The sequence below is a fragment of the Tachypleus tridentatus genome, chromosome 13 (assembly GCF_004210375.1).
Source record: "Tachypleus tridentatus isolate NWPU-2018 chromosome 13, ASM421037v1, whole genome shotgun sequence".
Taxonomy (NCBI): domain Eukaryota; kingdom Metazoa; phylum Arthropoda; class Merostomata; order Xiphosura; family Limulidae; genus Tachypleus; species Tachypleus tridentatus.
Genome location: NC_134837.1, coordinates 197027403 through 197049675, shown reverse-complemented (window position 1 = coordinate 197049675; position 22273 = coordinate 197027403). Strand labels below are relative to the sequence as shown.

The 22273-nt window shown below is 36.5% G+C and overlaps 1 protein-coding gene across 7 annotated transcripts in view; it reads right to left on the bottom strand.

The window, feature by feature from the left end:
- LOC143236967 (high affinity 3',5'-cyclic-AMP phosphodiesterase 7A-like) overlaps positions 1-21884 on the bottom strand; it is a 107007-nt gene extending 85123 nt beyond the window's left edge. For 4 of the 7 annotated variants that reach the window (XR_013019824.1, XR_013019823.1, XM_076475705.1 and 1 more), the window contains exon 1: positions 21408-21882. Coding sequence is in view for 5 of the 7 variants with exons in the window: in XM_076475705.1 (XP_076331820.1) it covers positions 21408-21482 (75 nt within the window). In the remaining 2 variants the exon portion in view is untranslated. Of the gene's footprint in view, positions 1-21407 lie in introns of all 7 variants that reach the window. The other 3 variants (XM_076475708.1, XM_076475706.1, XM_076475709.1) reach the window with 2 other exon arrangements.
- Between the last annotated feature and the right edge of the window lie 389 nt (positions 21885-22273).

Here is a 22273-nt window from a genome sequence, read left to right as displayed (position 1 = left end):
TTTATATGAATGGGACAGCAAAACATGAAATCAGAACTAGATAAAGAATCAATGGCCACGCAGAGTTAGCCTGCTACCAGGATCGAAAAACATTGAATGTGAAAGTTTGGTTGACACAAAGAAAATCCTGTTGCCTCCACTTCACATAAAACTGGGCTTGATGAATAAGTCTGTAAAGACCTCAGACAAAAATTATGAGTGTTTCAAGTAACTACGTGGGTTAAAAAAATACCTGTTAGTACATCAGTGACCCTAAACATGCAATAAGTGTAATGAAAATATTTGGAAGCAGAAAGACACAAGTGAAAGGTTCATGAAAATGGCCTGACCTGCATAAAATCTCACTATAAATGTTATTAAGCTAGGTGGGCCGACATGGAACTGGGAAAGTCAAACGGCAACCAAAGATATTAGCTTAATTGTAAAAAATAATACAATATATTTATATGCAACTACTCAACTGTTCATAATTATTTCAAATACTATTACAAACACATTCATACTTTTTAAATACAGAATAAAGCTTTAGCTATTTAAATTTTCAATTAATGTTTGCCCTCGTGCTGTCATTCCATCTCTGGAGAATACCTTTTAATGCCCTTCATGTCGAAAGTCATATAAAGCACCATTTAACTTTTCAATTAATGTTTGCCCTCGTGCTGTCATTCCATCTCTGGAGAATACCTTTTAATGCCCTTCATGTCGAAAGTCATATAAAGCACCATTTAACTTTTCAATTAATGTTTGCCCTCGTGCTGTCATTCCATCTCTGGAGAATACCTTTTAATGCCCTTCATGTCGAAAGTCATATAAAGCACCATTTAACTTTTCAATTAAATTCAGCTCTTTTGTTTTATTTGCTTCTCAGTGGAGTAAGCTGTAACTCCTTCCACACATAAAGACAATTCGTTATTTAACTTTCTAACTGAAGTAGTTTCCTCATATTTTTGTCTTTCAGTGGATAGTTTGTTTTGTTTGGAAGTATGCGCACATCTACACGTGGGCGTTTATCTGCGCTAACCGTTCCTTATTTAGCAATGAACGACTACAGAGAAGGCATCTTATATTCACTACCCACCGCCAACTCTTGGACTACTCTTTTACCAATTTACTGTAACATTATAACGTCCCCACGGTTGAAAAGACTAGTATGTTTGCTGCTAGATTGCGAATCGAGCACCCTAACCACCACTCAGTGGAGTGAATTGTAAGATCCTTAACAACTAAAGCCATACTATATTCCACGAAATCATCTAACTTTCTAATTAAAATGAGCTCTTCGGTTTTCTTTGCTGTTGTTGTTGTTGTGTTGAATTAAGCACAAAGCTACACAATGGGCTATCTGTGCTCTGCCCACCACGGGTATCGAAACCCAGTTTTTAGCGTCGTAAGTCCACAGACATACCGCTGAGCCACTGGGGGCTTTTTTTTTGCTCTCAGTGCAGTGAACTGTAAAGTTCTTCACCATACAAAGTTCAATCTGTATTATGTTTTTGACTTTAAATCAGCTGTTAGTTACATTTGCTTTTTATTAAATTTATGGGTACTGCAGAGCAAACTTCAGATGAGAATTCTAGAGTAAATGACAACCATTGTCTGCACTCCAAGTTCCACGATCAGCATTGTTAAAGTATGGAAAAAAAAGAGTCGTCAACGTAACTTTTGCAATTTGTTAGAACTATTATAGTAAAAAACAAAACTCAGCTCCTTGTAGGAACAAAAATACAGTAAATAAGTACAGTAAAAAGGATAAATATGTAGCATGTTTTCGTTAAAGTTTGTTCGTTAGTCTATCTTGTTTAAAAGTAAGGCACATTACGGTTTTAAAAGCTACAACCACAAAAGTTTTCAAGCTTAAATAATGGGAAGGACGAATAAAAGTATTCTACGAAACTATAGGTGTTTTATCTCATACTTTCATCAAGAAAATGCAATGCAAACAGCGACAAAAAATACAACTAAAAACTTAATTTAGAACGCCTACGATATATCTTATATTTATTTAAAACTTTATTCTGTCGGATTAAACTGACTCCGAACTGTCTCGTGGATGGTATATTAACAATAGTGTTTTCACTGTTTGTTATTTATACTCGTGTAGAAGAAACACACGTTTGAAGAGAAGTTTACTTTAAATGTTTGAAACTTTTAAGTGAAGCAGTTACTTCAATATTGTGGATATATTAATAAAAAGGTCTTCAGTCTCAGAAAACTATGCCTGTAAGATAAATAAAAAAAACTCGTGTTCTGTGCAAGGAGGAGGAACCATCACCAAAAGAATGAACAAGAATGTCAGGCAGATAAATTATAAAAGTAAACAAAATAATGGAAGAAAACCGATATAAATGACTTTTACGCTGGCAATGTCCACAAACACATACATATGTAATCATATATGTGTGTGTGTGTGTGTGTGTGTGGCTGGCATGGCCTGGCGATTAGAGCGCTCAACTTGTAATCTGCGGTTCGCAAATTTCAATCCCATAATTCAACACGTACGTTTTTTCAGCGATGGAAACATTATAATGGGACAGTCAATCCCATTAGCTTATTGAAGTAGTTGAAGAGTTGACTTCTAAATTAGGAACGGTTGGCAAAGATAGCTCCCGCATAGCTTTGCGCGAAATTCAGCACACAAATATTTGTAAGTTAGATGTACTTCTGCAGGGTTCCCGAAATGTTCTGTTTCAAGAATAAATAAAACCAAAATTAAGAGTAACGTGTATTTTAATTTCTTGCTTTTGATGTTCATGTATCATGCTGTGTTGTAGCTTACAGGGTACATAATTCTTCTCGTGATTCATGGCATGAGCATGTTTTAGTAACGTCACGACAGTACAAATTGCAACGTTTAGCGTACCTTCTATGACGTCATTTTAGTAACTATTAACTGAGTGGCAAACAACACAACACTATAAAGTAGTGTGAGTGCTTGAAACAGGTGATCCCAGAAAACAACCTTCAGACAACTTTCGGGAAAATTATGAACTTTTGAGGAAGGATTTCTTTGTTTGCTTTAAAGCGCAAACCTGCACAATGGGCTACCTACGTTGTGCCCACAGCGGATAAATGTCGAATACCGGTTTTACACGTTACAAGCCCTCAAACTTACCGCTAAGCCACATCTGGGGTGGAGAGTAGAAAAAGTATTAACTACAACAGAACGTATCGTGAGAAAAGTAGAGACAATAGAATGAAAGTTGAAATCAACATTTCTAAGTTTCAATAAAGCTACGTACAAGGGCATGCTGCCCAGATGCGCCCTACTTGCGAATTGACAGTTTAGAGGACAAACCAGCAGTATAGATTGCCAACTCTTGGACTACTTTTGTATGATTCAATAGTGGGATTTGACGGTCACGTTTTAGTGCACCCATATATCCAAAGTGCGAAGTGCATTTTTCCCCCCTATCAACAGGACGTTATCCGTGAATAATTACACTCTCAGAACACACTGACCACATGGCTATTACGCCCACTTCAAAAACAGAATAAATTATTAAGAATAATATGAAGTGATTTACGAATTTTGCGTACGACTAATAATAAATACGATAATACATTACTCTGCTAGCTCAGCGGTAACTTTGAGGGCTTATAACGCTCAAAATCGAGTTTAGATGTTCACATTTGTTCGTTTTTTGTTTTTTTTTATTTTGCGTAAAGTTACACGACGGTTATTTTCTCGAGCCGTACTTAATTTAGCATTGTAAGACTAGATGGAAGACAGCTAGTCATCACTACCCACCGCCAACTCTTGAGCTACTCTTTTACCAACGAATAGTGAGATTGATTGTAGCATTATAATGTTCCCACGGCTGAAATGGTGAGCATATTTGGTGTGACGAGGATTAGAACCCGCGATCCTTAGATTACGAGTCGAGTGCTTTAACCACCTGGTCATGCCGGGCCAGATATTCGCATTAGGCATAATGTAGACAGCCCACTGTGAAGCTTTGTGCTTAAAGTAAATAAATAAGAAAAACATATTTATCGAAACAATTCTTTTTAGTTATAAGCCATCAAGCTAATCACTGAGGAGAAAGAAAGAAAATAAACAGCAGAAATTCTGATAATTATAAAATATAAATACATGTTATGTTTAGATTACAAGAACAGGAGAATAAACTATGATCAATGACAAGTTCAATATAATTAAGACTAGACATTGATCACAAATAATAATTCTAATATGATACACAGCGGGCTGAAACGACACGGGGCTCAAATCTTTAAAAGCACGACACAGTCACTGAATTTTGTAATTAAAAATAGTAAAAAATATACAAATATATATAAATGAATGAAATAAATACAATTAGAACCACACATTTTCCCAAAGTGAACATAACAGTGTCATATTTCTTAACGAGTTCTGAGAAAGTTTGATAATTATTACACAACTTTCACATCTCCGATCCATATAAGCTTCATCTTGTCTAATAAATTAATGGTTTCTAATAACGCTAATATCTGAAGAATAGAGGGCTATCTTCGCTAGTAGTCTCTAATTTAGTAGTGAAGATAGCTAATCATCACCACCCACGGCCAGCTTTTGGGCCACTATTTTACCAACGAATAGTGGCATTACCTGTCACATAATAACGAACCCATGGTTAAAAGGGAGAGCTTGTTTGTTGTGACAGGGATTCGAACCCGGGACCCTCGGATTACGAGTCGAGCGCCCTAACCACCGAGCCATGACAGCTCACATACTATGTTTTATCATGCAAGCTTCCACGACAAAATCTCAAGTGATTGTTTCTCTAATACGTCCTTCAACAATCATTTTAAAAATATTTCGTTCCCTGTTATCAGAAATCTTAACTTTTTTCACTCTACAACACCATAGTCTCTAATAATTTAAGATACCAATCGTTAGCCTGAGTAAGTCTTACACACAGATACCTTTATATTTGTTTGTCTTATTGTAAAAAGATATTTAACTAAAATCGTTAAAGTTGCCATTAACATTATTGGCGAATTAAAACAGACGTTCTGCTGTCAGCGATGCCAGTCCGTTATTGTCCACATTGTCATTCTACTATCACTGAGGTTCTCAATCTGTTATATCATGTAAAAAGTCGTTCTGTTATTGTTAGGTTGGCAGCATTATATTATAAAGACTATCAGTCCATTATCATGACCATTGACAGCCTAATATTATCAACTCATTACATTATAAAGAATATCAGTCCATTATCATGACCAATGACAGCCTAATATTATCAACTCATTATATTATAAAGACTATCAGTCCATTATCATGACCATTGACAGCCTAATATTATCAACTCATTACATTATAAAGAATATCAGTCCATTATCATGACCAATGACAGCCTAATATTATCAACTCATTATATTATAAAGACTATCAGACCATTATCATGACCATTGACAGCCTAATATTATCAACTCATTACATTATAAAGAATATCAGTCCATTATCATGACCAATGACAGCCTAATATTATCAACTCATCACTTTATAAAGACTGTCAGTCCATTATCATGTCCTATGACAGCCTAATATTATCAACTCATTCTGATGTCATGACCACTGACAACCTGATACTGTCAACTCATTCTATTACCATGAGGACTTACAACTTGATGTTATCAAACTAATTCTAATATCATGAGGATTGGCAACTTTATATTATCAAACTGACTGTATTATCATGAGGATATTATCAAACTAATTCTGATATCGTGAGAACTGACGACCTGATATTATCAAACTAATTGTGTTATCATGAGGATTGACGACCTGATATTATTAAACTGTGTTATAATGAGGAGTGACAATCTGGTATTATAAACTGATTTTTGTATCATGAGGATTGACAATCTGATATTATCAAACTAATTCTGATATCGTGAGAACTGACGACCTGATATTATCAAACTAACTGTGTTATCATGAGGACTGACAACCTGATATTATCAAACTAATTCTGATATCGTGAGAATTGACGACCTGATATTATCAAACTGACTGTGTTATCATAAGGACTGACAGAGGTTGTCCATTAATCAAGCATCACACGCTACTGGTAATATTAGGCCTGGCATGGTCTAGCGCGTTAAGGCGTGCGCTTCGTAATCTGAGGGTCGCGGGTTCGCGCCCGAATCGCGCCAAACATGCTCGCCCTCCCACCCGTGGGGGCGTTATAATGTTACGGTCAATCCCACTTTTCGTTGGTAAAAGAGTAGCCCAAGAGTTGGCGGTGGGTGGTGATGACTAGCTGCCTTCCCTCTAGTCTTACACTGCTAAATTAAGGACGGCTAGCACAGATAGCCCTCGAGTAGCTTTGTGCGAAATTCCAAAACAAAAAAAAAAAATCTGGTAATATTTTAAAGCTCAGATTTCTAATTCCATTAGTTAAAGGACGATGAGTTCTTTAGAGTATCATAATAAAAACTGAAATAATACCAGTGATATAAACAAACAGTGAAACTACGAAGGTCCATAAAGTCATAGAAATGTATGGAACGAAGAAGCACAGAACAATTAAATTTCTTTACAATGGGCATTTAAACCTGTTACTTTTGAAGTTATGTACATATGTAAGGTTACCAGGTCTGGTTGTGCGTATATATATCTACTACATAAAGCAAATTTTTTCTCCAATAAAACAAAATACGGTCACATATCTACATTTCATATCTGAGTTTGGGCACGTTTTGGAATTTCGCGCAAAGCTACACGAGAGCTATCTGCGCTAATCGTCCCTAATTTAATAGTAAAAGACTAAAGGGAAGGCAGCTAGTCATCGTCAACCACCGCAAACTCTTAGGCTACTCTTTTATCAACAAAATAGTTGGATTGATCATAACATTAGAACAACTTCCTCTTTCCCATCTTTACGGAAACAAGACGGCCAAGGTCCAATACAGGGTTTTATTTAGAAAAGCTTGTTTTCATGTTGCTCACTCCAAGTCGACTGCCAACTGGCACGGAGCCGAGCCTTGGATACAGAACCATACTCTATGTATGGAACAGGCACAGTAGTGATAGTGCCAGAACAGACTGATTTAGCTGCGGTGTCGGCGAGTTCGTTCCCACGAATACTAACGTGGCCCGGTATCCAGAAAAACTGAATAGAAGTAGATGTCAAAGAGAAATGGGTCAGTCAGTATTGAATATCGGCGAGAACAGGGTGTGAGCTAACGTGAAGCAATTCGAGGGCCAGTAGAGGACTAAGTGAGTCAGTATAAATAGTGCAGTTTGAGTACTACTTAGCTTCTATGTGATCCAGGGCAAGAGAAATGAAATACAGTTCAACAGTGAACACAAAAACTGTAGAGGGGATTCTGCGCGCATCCACCGAATCACAATAAACCATGGAGTCCACACAGTCACCTGATTTTGAACCATCTGTATAAATAGGAATGGAAGGATAGTTTGAAAGATGTTTAGCAAAGAGCAGACAGTATTTCCAATCAGGAGTGTCTGCTTTTCTCAGATGGCTTAAAGATTGGTCACATTTGGGAACTATAAGAAGCCATGGTGGGATGGGCTGCCCAGTGTATACACCAATGTAAGGCAAGGATAGACCCAATTCATCCAACTGCACCTGGATACGAAGGCCAAAAGCAACAATGGCAGATCGTCTGTTCTAAAAAAAGTATGGCCCATCAAAGAAGGAAAACCCGACTCCAGATTGGATGCTGTGGTAAGTGAAAGGAGGTAAAAAGACGGTTAATGATACTATGTACAAATTCTGAACTGGGGAAGTTCAGAAAGCCCCAGTGCAGAGTCGAAGTCCTTGATGATGAATGGGGTCCAGCCTCTTAAAGGCTGAGGTCCTGGCAGAGCCAGAGATCAGTTATCTATTGTCGAATTTCGATAGAGTAAGACCATGATATATCTTTAGCACGGAACACAGATTCCCTCCCCAAGTGGTGAAAGAGAGAACTCAGAGGATGTTCAGTGCTCTTGTACATTTGACTCGTAGCTGCTTGATGTGTGGTATAAAGGTCAGCTTACGGTCAGAGATAAGCCCCAAGAACTTTGCCTCAGGGACAACAGGCAGCACAACTTCATCGATACGGAGTTTAGGATCAGGTTGAGTACCCCGTTGGCGGCAAAAAGTGCATGCAAACGGTTTTAGAGAGAGAGAAGTTAAACCCGTTTGCTCTGGTCCACTTTAGTGAACAATTGATGGCAGTCTGTAGCTGCCGCTCAATATACCTCATGTTCGATGACTGACATGAGATGTGAAAGTTTCAACATAGAGCCTGTTTGCAACAGTAAGAGAGAGTTGTTCAGTGATGGCATTAATTTTTATACTGAAAAGTGTAGCACTGAGGGACTCCAAGTTCCTGTAGAAAAGAACGGGAAAGTGTCAAACCCACACAAACGTAAAATCTCCTATCTATTAACATTTTTTAATAAAAATGGACAAATGGTCACGTAACTCATATACATGGAGGTCTCGCAAAATGCCATACCTCCATGTTGTATCATAAGCCTTCTCAATGTCAAAAAACATTTATACAAGATTTCGTTTGAGAAAGGCTTCTCTGATTGACGTTTCAAGTCAAATCAGGTGATCTATGGTGGAGTGCTGTCGTCGTAACCCACACTGGGTGGACGAGAGGAGGTTGTTTGATTTAAGGAACTTAACAAGACGAGCATTAACCATCCTCTCTTAGGTCTTACAGAGACAGCTCGTCAAAGCAATTGGACGGTAGTTTGAAGGAATATTGGGATCCTTCCCAGGTTTAGAGAAAGGTAGGGCAATAGCCTGGTACCAGATAGCAGGAAAAACATTATACTACCAGATCCAGTTAAAAATAATCAGAAGAATAGCAAGAGATGCAGAAGATAGATGGTGCAGCATTTCATAGTGTACATCATCAGGTCTGACTGATGTACAGTCAAACCAATGAAGAGCCAATTTGAGTTCCACCAGTGTAAAGGGACGATTATAGTCATAGAGACAATTAGCCCAAAATGAAAGAGGTGATCGCTCTGCCCGAGTCTTGATGGCGAAGAAGGTGGAGGAAGAAGCAGAAGTGCTAGATACCCGGCAAAAACTTTCACCCAGAGTATCGGCGATGCTCCGAGTATCAGCTACTTCCTGGCCATCAGAGAGTAAGATCGAGAGGGTGACAGAATTATATTGCCCACTGACCTTTCGAATCTTGTCCCATATGACTTTGGAACTGGTGGTAGAAGATATGCTGGTTGTGAACTTAATCCAAAATTCCTTCTGGCTTTTACATCTTACCCACCGAGCATGTGCACGGGCCTGCTGGAAAGCGATGCGGTGCAAGAGTGTGGAAGAGCCAGCAAGTCCCTCTAGTCCCTTCTGAGTGAAAAAGGAGATATTTGCCCTAAAGGTTTGTCTGAAAGAGAATGTAGTATAAGAACATGAGGTGCAACAGGTGTTACAGATGTTTAAGATTGCTGCTTAGAATCTTCAGTACGTAGTCGTTTACCTATGGACTGTTTTTTTCACTATTTTATTTAAGTTTTTATTTAGAGGATCCATAATAAAAGAGGAAATTTCGGTGCCCACTGACCCCACCCACCATGGAGCCATACGAGGGGATGCACTACAATGTCAAGCAAGAACACTGCAGCAACGCCAGGGTTTCGTGAACACTATACCCAAACACCAGCATCAGATACAATGTCCACAACACCTGCTGAGAACATTCAACACGAGTACTTGTTTCACCCTAGTTCGAAGTGGACCAAAGGAGGGCTACCCCAAGGCCGCCCGTCTACAGGAATTCAAGGCCAAAGTGGTGTGTTAGGGTTGGACCCCTCAACCATCAGGATCCTCTCCACCCATTCACGAGTCGCCGCGCATGGCAAACACGTGGATGGATGTTTAGATCGTAGAGGAGGTAAACTGAAACAACCCAACCTCCTCTAGGAGGTCCCCTCACCACGTACAGGTATCCACACCGAGGGAGTGACAGTAGGCTAGTAATACTCTGATTAAGATAGCGGACAAAGGGCTCAATTATTATTCAACGTTGTGCCATTTAACCTTTTTGTGAAAATTCACAATCAATCGATTGGCGGCAAAATCAAAGGCCTTTAAAGAAACTTAAAGTAAATACACACGGTAAAACAAACAAGTTAGCATACATCTGTTACCTTCTCAAGGATTAATGAAACATATAAATGACTTTTGAATAATTATAAAGTAATTGGAACTGGATTTCTTAATCTGAATATCATCTTATACTTTAAAAGCCCAGATTAAAGACTCCTAAGTTTCTGGGGTAGCAGTCCAAATATTTGAGTTATTTACAGGATAAGTATTGGCAAATATCAATATCAAATAAAAACTGTCAGTCTATAACACCAAATAATTTGTAAGTTATTGCTAAGTTATGCTAAATAGACATATCTATGTGTATGTATAGACTCTTGTATTGTTGTTTGGCTAAAGGGAGTTTTCTTATCGCGTGAGAGCCATGGCTAAATGACTTGCACCTTCTTGAAAGTTTAGAAAAACGATATGAGAAGTTAAGAATCAAATTAACTTACTGTATCGGTACGTACCAGCAACTACGTAACTAACCCCTAAAACTTCAATTATAAGAAGTTAAAAGTTTTCGTTATAATTAAGTAAACTTAACTTTTGATTAACCAAAATATTTCATCCACAAATAGAAATCGTTACTATATTATTATCCACTATCATGACCTTGTGGTTTCGTAAGCATAATATTACTACTACTAACATTATAAATATACAGTTAATCGCAAAAGTTATAGCTTGGTTTAGGCCTATGCATGTCATCTTTATATGAACAATTAGTCCATAAAGTACACCTAAACCTAAATTAATCTTACATTTAAATTTACGTATATGTGAAAATCAAACACCACACAACATTTAACCTTCCCTTGTACTACCTTTCTCCTCTCGTAAGTTTTCGTTGTTGTTTTTTTTTCCTTCATTGCGTTAGGCCAACTTCATTCTAATTTTGAATTTGATATTTTAAACAGTCAACACTTCTGGTGTTGCTTGTCTGAGAGCCAAAAGCTAACTTCGAGTTTGCTGGAAAACTATACAGTACTGTAATTTTAGTCTTTCCACTTTTGCCAGTATTACGAAAAATATATTAATACACCTGCAATTGTTAAAACATTGTTTCATAAAATACATAAACAACAGTTTCTTTATGGAGACGTTATACAATAATGTTTAACTTATTATATTTGTACAGCCTTCCGTAATGACGAATAAAGGCCATTTTAAGCCTAATTAAGTTACTTTATATATTACCTTCTTATCTTCGGTATCTATGCCTTATTTGTGTTAATGAATTTATCTATTTATTTATGAGACGTCAGGAAAATTCATTGATCTACTAGTAACAGCATCTACTTACAGGTTTGTATAGCGCACAAATGTGTTCGTATCTTACTTCTATATAAAATCCTACCTTACGTATCTAAGGTCCAATGAATTTATTCTATTTAAAATGGAAGACTACAAAAGGAATTTTCATCACATGAGCAATATCATTCGTTAACGCTCTCTTCTGGATTATATATATGTAGTTAGCAAGTACTACTGCAAAGCTTCTGAAACATTGGTGTTAAACGTTTCAGATGTCCCCTCAGTGGCACAGCGGTATGTCTACGGACTCTCTGCTGCAGAATGGGCTATCTGCTTAATTCGCAGTAATTAATCAAAGTTTCAGATATTTTTAGCGAACATCCAATTTACAATTACTTCTTAATGGTCGGTAAAATTTAGGCCTAAATATTTTTATTCCTCGTTCATACTCAGTAAAATATAAAGCTGAATAGAAAAGAAAAAAGAAAAAAGAGAAGTAATTATAATATTTCGGTGAAATACCAGATTTTTGTTTTTCATTTCTCCCTCTCACTAGCAGCACTCTCAGAGCGTATTTGTTTTATATCAAATGTTCAAATTGGCTCTTTGAAATCCTCTGGTAATTTTCACTTCTCCGATCTCAAAATTCTAGAAGCTTGCGCGAAATTCAAAAAACAAACAAACAAAATTCTGGTTAAAACACTGCTTGCCAGTAAAGTTCCATTTTCCTGAAAAACAGACAAAGGCTTAAGTCCATCTGCAACAAATACAATATGTATGTGTGTGTGTGTTAACAATCCCATTCAAAATATAACCACTCATAACGTCAAAATTGAAAATTAGAGCACGGGTAGTCCATCCTGCAGTTCTGTGCTTAATAACAAACAAAACATTTCTTCTTTTAATTTCCAAACAATGGCTTCTTAGCACGTGACTTATCTTCCCAAGAATATGTTTGTACATTTTACGAGACGTACACATAATAAATCTCAGTTCATTTGAGAAATATACCGTGAAACTTCCCTAACAGACCTTCAATATTCTCTTATCCTCAGCTTTCCATTGTAATCATAAAAGTAATATTTTTTTTATGATAGTATTATAAATATTCAAATAAGAATAGATTATGTTAATCATAAAATTTTAGCTGTTTAATGGTATAGCATTGTAGTTTATTTTAACGCGGCAGTCTTTTCAAGTATTATATGTAATATTCACTAGGCAATATTGTATATCCAATGTTCTGAATTAAATAAAACCATTGTAATAATAAAGGCAAAAAAGACATTTTTAACGTAAAAACGATACATATATATATATATATTATATACATACCGAGACTGGACATTCTCGAATTTAATTAAATTTACTATTATTTCTGTCACTAGCATAAAATATCCGCACTCTAATGCGGGTTCCAAAGGCCCACTCATGATTCACAGACGTTCCAACATATCAATCATGCTCTTTGACCATCACCAACTGCTTCTGTAGCTATTGCATGGGGATACGATCCAAAAAATTAAAATGCTGTTAGGGTATCAAACCGTCGTATACAAGGACGATGCAACGTTTTGTCCTGAAAGTATGAATACAGCTTCAAAGATTATGCTCATAGAACCCTGAGAGGAAGAAGGGGCCCAAATCCCTATGTCAGATTCGGAGTCAGCGACCCTGATAACCTCCTTCTAAATCATCATCATGCCGTGTGTACCCTTCCATGCAGATAAGGTCCAGACTACCCTGAATCCGCTTGCCAAGTTTGATTCTGTTAGCTCCCAAAACCGAGAAAGGAGTTCAGGAACAAACAAATTCATAAGCAGCATATTAGTGATTATTCATGCAAGGAAGACTGTGCAGTAAATTGCTCGTCTGAGTTAAGTATCAGAACTATTAATCTTAAAATTTACTTCTTGCAACTAGGTAAATTGAATATGTAACTTTCGTTAAAATTAATAGAAGTTATCGCCCAACTTCGTAAGTTGCATACTCGTGTGAATGTTCTTTAACTATCTTTTGGTTTAATTTAAAAAAGATAAAATAGCAAGTGAAATTATCGTATATCCTACACTTAATGATGTACAGAAAGAAACTATACAGTCAGTCATTAAAAGCGGAACAGCATGATACTTAAATAGGCTTAGATATTATACCATGAATTACTTATAATTTTAGAACACGACAATGCTAGTCTTAAATGAAATAGAGTCAAATTCAAAGGGTGTCGCCTATATTATCTTCCTCACGTAACATTTATTAATGATTGAAGAGCTTAGCAAGGTTTATGCTTCACAGAAGTTGATTGTACCATTGGGACATCGAGAAAAATTGCTGTTAACCGGTGGTTCATCAGAAGCAATTGTGAAATTTTAAAACACCATTTAAATTGAGCCTAATAACGTAGTCAATTTCCTGTTAAAGACTCGTATGGCAAACTGGCGATAAAAATGCAATTTGCGTTAATTACTATTCTTGTATGGATTAGTTACAGTTTATTTAATTCTGTAGTCATATTTTACCAATAAGTGTGATAAACATTGGATTGTAAATAAAAATCTTGTATATTTTTATCAAATTTTCAACTATATCAACAGCACTGGAGATTATAAGACTGTTCAACATTAAACTCAGTTTCCGGCTCACCTTTTTCAGGATCCCTTTCCCTCCCACCCCTTCCCACCAAACATGCTCGCCCTTTCAATCATGAGGGCATTGTAATGAGACAGTCAATCTCATTATTTGTTTTAACAAAATACTCCAAGTGTCGGCGGTGAATGGAGATAACTAGCTGCCTTTCCCTCCAGTCTTGATTTGGTTTGTTTTAAATTTCGCGTAAAGCTAAACGAGGGTTATCTGCGCTAGCCGTCCCTAATTTTCCAGCGTAAGACTAGAGGGAAGGCAGCTTGTCATCACCGCCCACCGCCAACTCTTGGGCTACTCTTTTACTAACGAACAACGGGATTGACCATCACATCATAACTTCCCCACGACTGTTAGAGCGAACATGTTTGGTGTGACGGGAATTGGAATTCGCGACCCTCAAATTGTGAGTCAAGCGCCTTAACCACCTGGCATATATAAGACCTGTAATGGACTATGTAGCTCCAGCATGAATGGATTAACGTAAGTAAAAAAACAATTGAAAACCAAATTACAGTCATTACAAAATAGACTACTTACGACAGCATACAGAATACCTAAAACTACCTCTTCAAGGTTTATGCATAAATATTTAAACACACAAACAATAACAGATACTCCTACAAAGTACAATAAAATATTTTGATAAAAATTGGAGAAAAATGAACTATTATGCGAACTCGACAGATACTACATATATGATGAAGATAGTCCTAAACACCTCTGGTGTGTATGTGTGTTTTCTTATAGCAAAGCCACAAAGGGCTATCTGTTGAACCCACCGAGGGAGATCGAACCCCTGATTTTAGCGTTGTAAATCCGGAAGCTTACTGCTGTACTAGCGGGGAGCATCTAAACACTTCTCCCCGATTAGGTCATTGAGATAACATTATTAAAAAGAATAATAATAAAACTAAATAAAACAATTAATAAATTATAATACACATATATAATAACAATAGTACTTAAGTGCTATAATAAAACATGCTACCTATGAGCTAGACATTAGTGAAGGAGTTGCTGTTGTTTTTTAAATTAAGAACAAAGCTACACAGTGGGCTATCTCTGCTCTGCCCACCACGGGTATCGAAACCCGGTTTTTAGCGTTGTAAGTCCTCAGAGATACCGCTGAGCCATTGGGGAGTCATTAGTAAAGGAACTGATGGTGCAATATACGTGGACATTGCCCTGAAAGGGGCCCGAGTGAATGTGAATTACTCTGGCCCTGATGTAATAATAATTAATAACATACTAAGCAGTTCACACTAACAAGGAAAAGGAGGTCAAGTGTATTTGACCCTCCTGAGTATACACACATATATACCTAAACAACGAGAGATAGACCACCTGGCCATGCTGGGCCAACAATTATAGTAAGGTACAGTACTAGAACTATTAGTTGATTTACATATACATACATACATATATTGTTTCGAATTTTTAAAATAACTAATTATTTAGTATATTAAACGCACAGAACAATTCTGCATAATTAAATCGAATTTCAACATATTTTCTTCAAATATTTAATATACATATTAAAGGCCTTCAACCATTCGATACGTCGTAAAGTCGTTTCTAAAAAACTTCAGGTTAATAACTCTTTCACTCATAAATTAGGGCCGGCCAGTGCAGAAAACCCTCGTGTACCTTTGCACAAAATTCAAATCTAACCTTTTCTTCCTGGTGGCTTTTAATTCCTAATCCGTTTTTGGTGCGACACCCATTGTAATTTACGGAACACGCCACAAAATATACCAATACAAATTAAAACTTATTAGATTTTAAACTCAATGTGTTATATTCTTATCCTATTCTTACATGAATTCCACGAAAACTAGATAAAAGTATAGCAAGTAACAAATCTCTAAAATTCCTTGAGACTGTTTATGACTATATTATTACAAGTTACTATTCAATGTTAGGTAGAGAAAGCTGAAAATCGTAATGCTAACGACGTGATGGTAACGTTAAATTGAAAGTTAAGATAGGCTTGTATAGAGCAAGTTGAACGAACGTTCTTGTATAATAGAATGTAAATTGTGAAATTCAACGTTCCGTGGAGAGGTTAGTTTAATAGGGAAAATGTGAACACTATGAAATTAGCCTAAATAGTAGCTGGTCAAAAGTTTAAGACCATACCAAAAAGAAGTCCTAAACAAGGTAGGAAATGCCCAACAAGAGGTTTCAGTAGTGAGTTGCACGGCCGTCATTGCGAATAACTTCAAACATTCGCTTTGGCATGGTCGATATAAGCGTTTGCAGAAGGCTGGCTGGAATGTTACTCCAAGTGGTGAAAATGGTTTCACAAAGATCATTCACTATTTGGAATTGACGTCCATTTCTATAGACTTCCCTTGCCATCCAACCCCAAGACGCTGGGTGGTCCAAAAGAATCACGTTATTCGCTATGAAAAAGTCCTTTGTCTCGCATGCATTGTGGATTGGAGCGTTGTCCTGCTGAAAGGTCCAGTCATTTCCACACAAGCGAGGGTCTTCAGTCAATAAAGATGCTCTTTCCAACATGCCAATGTAGCCAGCTGCTGTTTCACGTCCCTGCATAACCTGAAGCTGCTCCATTGGTTCATGGAAGGAGAAAGGACCCTAGATAATGATGGAACCTCCTCCACTGTGTCGGGTAGAAAATGTCTCCGGTGGGATATCCTTATTGTGCCAGTAACGTTGAAAGCTATCTGAACCATCCAGGTTAATTTTTTCTCATCAGAGAATAAAACCTTCTTCCAATTTTCTATGTCCTATGTTTGGTGCTTCTCAGCAAAGTTTAACCGAGCTGTTTCGTGGTGTGGAAGGAGGCGTGGCCTTTGAAGAAGTTAACGGGCTTTAAAGCCTTTCTGTCGTAGATGCCGTCTTATTGTTCTTGAGCTGCATTTTGCGTATGTAAGGGCCTTAATCTGGTTCGACGATCGGTTGGTGTTTTGCCAGACAACCCGTCGAATCCTCCTGCTCAACGCCGGCAAAATCTTCTTGGGCCGACCACTTGAAATTCTCGTTACATATCTCTCAGGGTCTTTTCAGAAATTTCCAACAGCAGTTTTAGTACGCCCAATCTCACCAGCGATGGCACGCTGAGAGAGACCTCGCTTTTGCAGCTCAACAATTCTGCCACGTTTAATCTCTGTCAACGTTTTAGCCTTTGCCAAGTTTTTACCCAATGTAACACAGAAGATGTCAGTGGGAGATGTTGACAACGCTAATGCTTGAACACAAATGACTAAATTTCATTACTTGTTTACCGCTTAACGCTTCGTTTCAGTATGGTCTTAAACTTTTGACCAGCTAGTATTTAGGCTAATTTCATAGTGTTCTCAGTTTCCCTATTAAATTTTTTTTTTATTTTCCCTTTTTTTATTGTCATCTTTCGAAGCTCTACTCAAACTAATGGTTGAGCCTAACAATGCAAAATGCATATTTTTTCTTTATGTTCATTGGCCTTAAGATTTTGACCAGCAGTGTATATATTTGTATGGAAAGTTCTAGAATATTCTCGTAAGTTCTACAACATTCTAGAAAATTTTTGAAAATTCTTGTAAATTCGAGAAAATTCTCTATCAGCTACTCAACACTGTATCTACCTGGAATGTTCTGGAAAATGGGTAAATTTAAAATTTTATGACCCAGGTCACAAAAGCAAATCTTGAAGAGAAAAATAGGTCGTTTCCATTTACTTTAGGCATAAGCAATTGGGAAATAACACTTTCTGCTCAGGAACGAGAAAAAGTAGAAATTTCTTTACATACTGTAATTGCTATAGGGAACAAATGAAACAAAATGAACAAACGAGCTATTTTGCTATGCATTTCAACGGACCAGCTTTAACAACATCATCTGAGAGGTGTAACAGCTGTCAAGCATTGGCGGTCATCCTATCCAACAGATTTGTTCTATTACAACCGAAAGAAATATCCAAACTAAAGTTCTGGGACAGGGTAAAAAAGAAAGGAGAAACTTAGTTGAATTTGTGGAAGACTGAGAGAGAAGTGATGAATTCATTGTCACGTGACTAATTTAAAAACGCTATAACAGCCGAGGATAGGGGGATCAGAAAGAAAACCCTACAGTTGGTGATGGCATAGAATTAATTGAAATCGAAGATGAACTAATAAAGACACCATAGAGGATATCATATCCTTCAGCATTGAAACATAATCCTAATGATAGCCTGGAAGAGCTAAAAGAATTAATTAGATGCCTAGTTAACTAGTAAATAAATATACAAATAACAAATGTTACAATTGTAACTTCAAGATACATTTTTGCAAAGGCCAATATGCAATAAGAACACCCAAGAACTTCGCCACTAGAGCCGAGTGTATAAGAAATTAAGTCAATGGGACAGCTAAAGCAATGGAACAACAAACGTTTGAAGCAACATTAAGAAAATATGAATTAAATGAATTTATGAATTCAGATACAAAAACTTCATCTACTACAGAAGAGAAATTTGATTAGTTGAGGAAAATCTTCCACAAGTTCACGTGCTAATTAATGGCAAACCTTGCAGTATGCCGGTTGATACTGCTCCAATAACTATGATTGTCCATCCCGATTTGTTAATTAAAGATAGAAAATCGCCTCTCGAGAAGAAGAAAGAAGGCGTATTAATGCGAACAGAAGATAAATATACATTTCTAGACAAAGAAAGTTGGAAATTACATCATGATGTCTGGGTAAGTGACATCAAGAAGGAATACATCTTAAGAAATGATTTTATGCAAAGACTTGCGCAATGTCAGGTTAGCTTCAATTACTAGATATTTTACTTGTGATAAAGCTAAACGTACAAATGCAGTAAGTGTAGATAAAACTAGATTCCATCGAGATGATTTGGTGTGACTAAACACTAATCGTTTCAAACGAAGACAAACTCTAAAATTAAGTAGCTGTTTAAAAGAGAGGCGAACCAAGCTAAAGGTCACAACTGTGATCGTCTTTGGAAATATGTCGGTGAGAAAACGGCCAAACTGTAAACCCCAGTGAAGAATTTACTTGTGGAAAAACTCAGAGTTCCTGACTGTTTTCAAATCTTATCAAAGTTGGAGTTGTCAGTGAATTCACTCGACATTCTATACAGGAAAACCCCCAGCAATTGACAACAAGAGAGACAAGAAACCATTTCATCCGAATATCACAAGAGAAAAAAATCGCCAAAACGATTTGATGAATGGACAATTTGGAGAACTTTATTGTGTGTTGCGATTGTTAAAAGGACTTACAATACAGGAAGGGGACAGCGTTATAAGCTGTATTTTTAACGTTGTCATTTAGAAGGTAACTATAGGAATCTATATTTTAACATGGACTAGACCTTGAATTATTTTCACCAAATAATCCTAATAAACTCACCAGCTAAAGAATTTCGCAACTACAATATTTTATTTGAAATTCAATTTTATAATATGCCCGTTTATTTTTTAACTTCTCACACTTACTGGATCCCCAAAAGCTCATTGGTAAAGCAGCAGGCTTACGATGCTAAATTTCAGATTTCTATATCATGGGCAGAGCACAGGTACCAACTTGTGTAACTTTGTGCTGAAGCAAAAAGAAACATTTAACATTTTTTCGTGTGACATGTACAATCATTATTAAACACTTATACCTGGTTTATTCATCTTTAATCAAAACATAACTTAAATGTTTTATCCAATGTTTATTATTCAGTTTCTTTCATATCGAAGAAACTTTTGTTCTTTCAGGTTTTGCACTATAAAACTCTCACCCGTAATGTAACAAAACACTTTTTTATCCAATGATATCCAATACAGCTTTCAAAGCATAGTTTTTTACCCAATAAAAGCCTTCAAAACAATTTCGTTTTTATTCAGTAAGAGCTTGCACACCTTTCTCTTCAAAATACAAACATTTTTATGTGTTTACAGTAGTACCATAACCCCTTTGCCAGACATGATCCTCGAGTTGTATATAACAATAACATAGTAAAAAGGATTTCATATAGTGTAAATAATGCTCTAATTTTACTTAACAGTTATAGGCTATAATTAAAACAATGCTTTGATTAATTGGTGTTAATGGATCATTTGCTTATGGTCCTTTTCCTGTAACATAAGAAATCCCTCAATAACACACTATTCTGACGTCATAACTTTCTCGTTTATATCAGAATACTGATTCCTACAGTTCATTCATCACGTTCTCCACAATTATCACTATCTGTAACTGTTGATGGATATATAAATGCCCTATTTTCACTAAATTTTGCTTATAATCCATCTGTTTGATTGACATAAATTTTTGGCTGTGATCCACGTACACTATATTTGTTTGTAGTTAAGTACAATGATACATAATTAGCTATCTGTTTTCTTCCCACCAAGGGTATCGCACACTATAATATTACATCCTTTTGGAAATTGTCTGTTTCTTTGAAGTTAAGCATAAAGCTACACAATGGACTATCTGTGTTCTGTTCACTACAAGTATTGAAACCTGGTATATAGCGTTCTAAATCCGTAGACATACTGTAGTGTCACTGTGATGGGATTGTTGAAAATACAATTATACATGGGGCATTTGATGATAACTACTTACTTGATAGACAAAAGTTTGGTAGAATAATTCAATATCTGGTAAATTCAAACAATGCGCGGCAGAAACGAGTTTCCTTAAGTGACACAAAATGTTGATGGATCTAGTGGACAAAATCACGTAGTTGAGTGATAAACGCCATATTGTAATCGTTTAAGTGTAGTAGTAAAACGTGGATACATAATTACATTATAATGTTCACAAATTACAAACTGTTAAATTTTAATATTTAAAAAACTTAAGAACCATCTGTATGTTATTTTTAATAGATACTTATACGATAGGCCTAGATCCGTCGAAATATATATGTAATATAAATACAATATGAAATACGAAACTAACTTTCACCCAGTTGATTGCCAGTTATTTATGTGTGTGTGAGAGAGAGACATTGTGATAAGTTACTAAAAACAAAAGATTTGTAGAAAATTGTCAATAACTCAGCATTCCGAAGACACATCCAATCAATTTCACTTCACAATAACTCTGATACCTAAACTCTCGTGTAAGAATGAAAGCGCCATACTCAAAGTTAACTACATTTTTTTTTCCATGTCTTACGACAAATTATGGGTTCATATCTTCATGAAGGTCGCTAAAGCAAGTTGATCTTAGACATTAATTCACCATCTTCACTCTTCAAACTCCGTTATGCTAATTCTGTCATAATACTTCTAAATGAGTATAGATCATTTTTAAACCTGACCTACTTTACTTTCTCGCATAAATAAAATATATTTTTAGTTCCTCCGTAATATATAATTCCGTGTAATCATTTTAGTTTCATTTATACGCTCATTCGACGTTATTTCATATTTCACTTCTGACTTATTATTTTTCCCCTCAGATAATGAAGAGAGCAAAAACGTTTCTACTTACTATGGTGGTCTTTGCAAACCATTTTTGTGTGTTTTGTCTTGTCCGAGTACAAACACAGGTAGCGTAAGGAATCATGATATGAGAGATATGCTCGAATCTCAGCTTTTACCTTCTTGAAGCTCGCCAGTTTCTTATCTTTTTCTTCGTTTTGCGACCTAGACCTCGTCTAAAAATACGTTTATTTGAAAGTTAGGCCCAGCAAACATTCAAAACTTATAACATGACCCGCCTCCACACTGAACACCTCCTAGCCGGACTGGTCGTGTGAACGACACCAAGCAGCCTAAACCCCTGAACTTCAGCTAGATTTGCAAGGCTGCTGCTTTTTCTGCACCGCGCATGTATCGAGAAGCACGAGAGCACGTGCCAAATTGTAAAGGCTCTGTATGTTTGCTGTCTCGTTAAGTCAGCAACAAACGCACAAAACACGAAATAAAAATTTCAATGTGCGTAAAACATATTTATATATAAACAAATAATAATGAATTCTAACTCAACTGATTTTATCTTCCGTTCTCACACGCTGCGACCTACAGAAAGGAACTCGTGAAATACTCACCAGGATTCGCTGGCGTGCTTAGAAGGCGTGTTTGTTGAAATGATTGATCAAACTAGCAGGTGCCACATATTTATATCCGCACTTTACTACAGAAATTCATTTCACACCCAAAACGAGTAAACCTACAGATGATAACATAAGAAAGTTTTGTACTTCTTTTTACGGGTTTGTAGTATGAATTAACTAACTATAAATAAACAAAACACTTGCAAGTTACACTATGCATTATATGTAGCATTGAACATTATACCTTTTGTATGTTTAATACTGACGTAATAAACAGGGTCATTAATGCTATGAATACAAT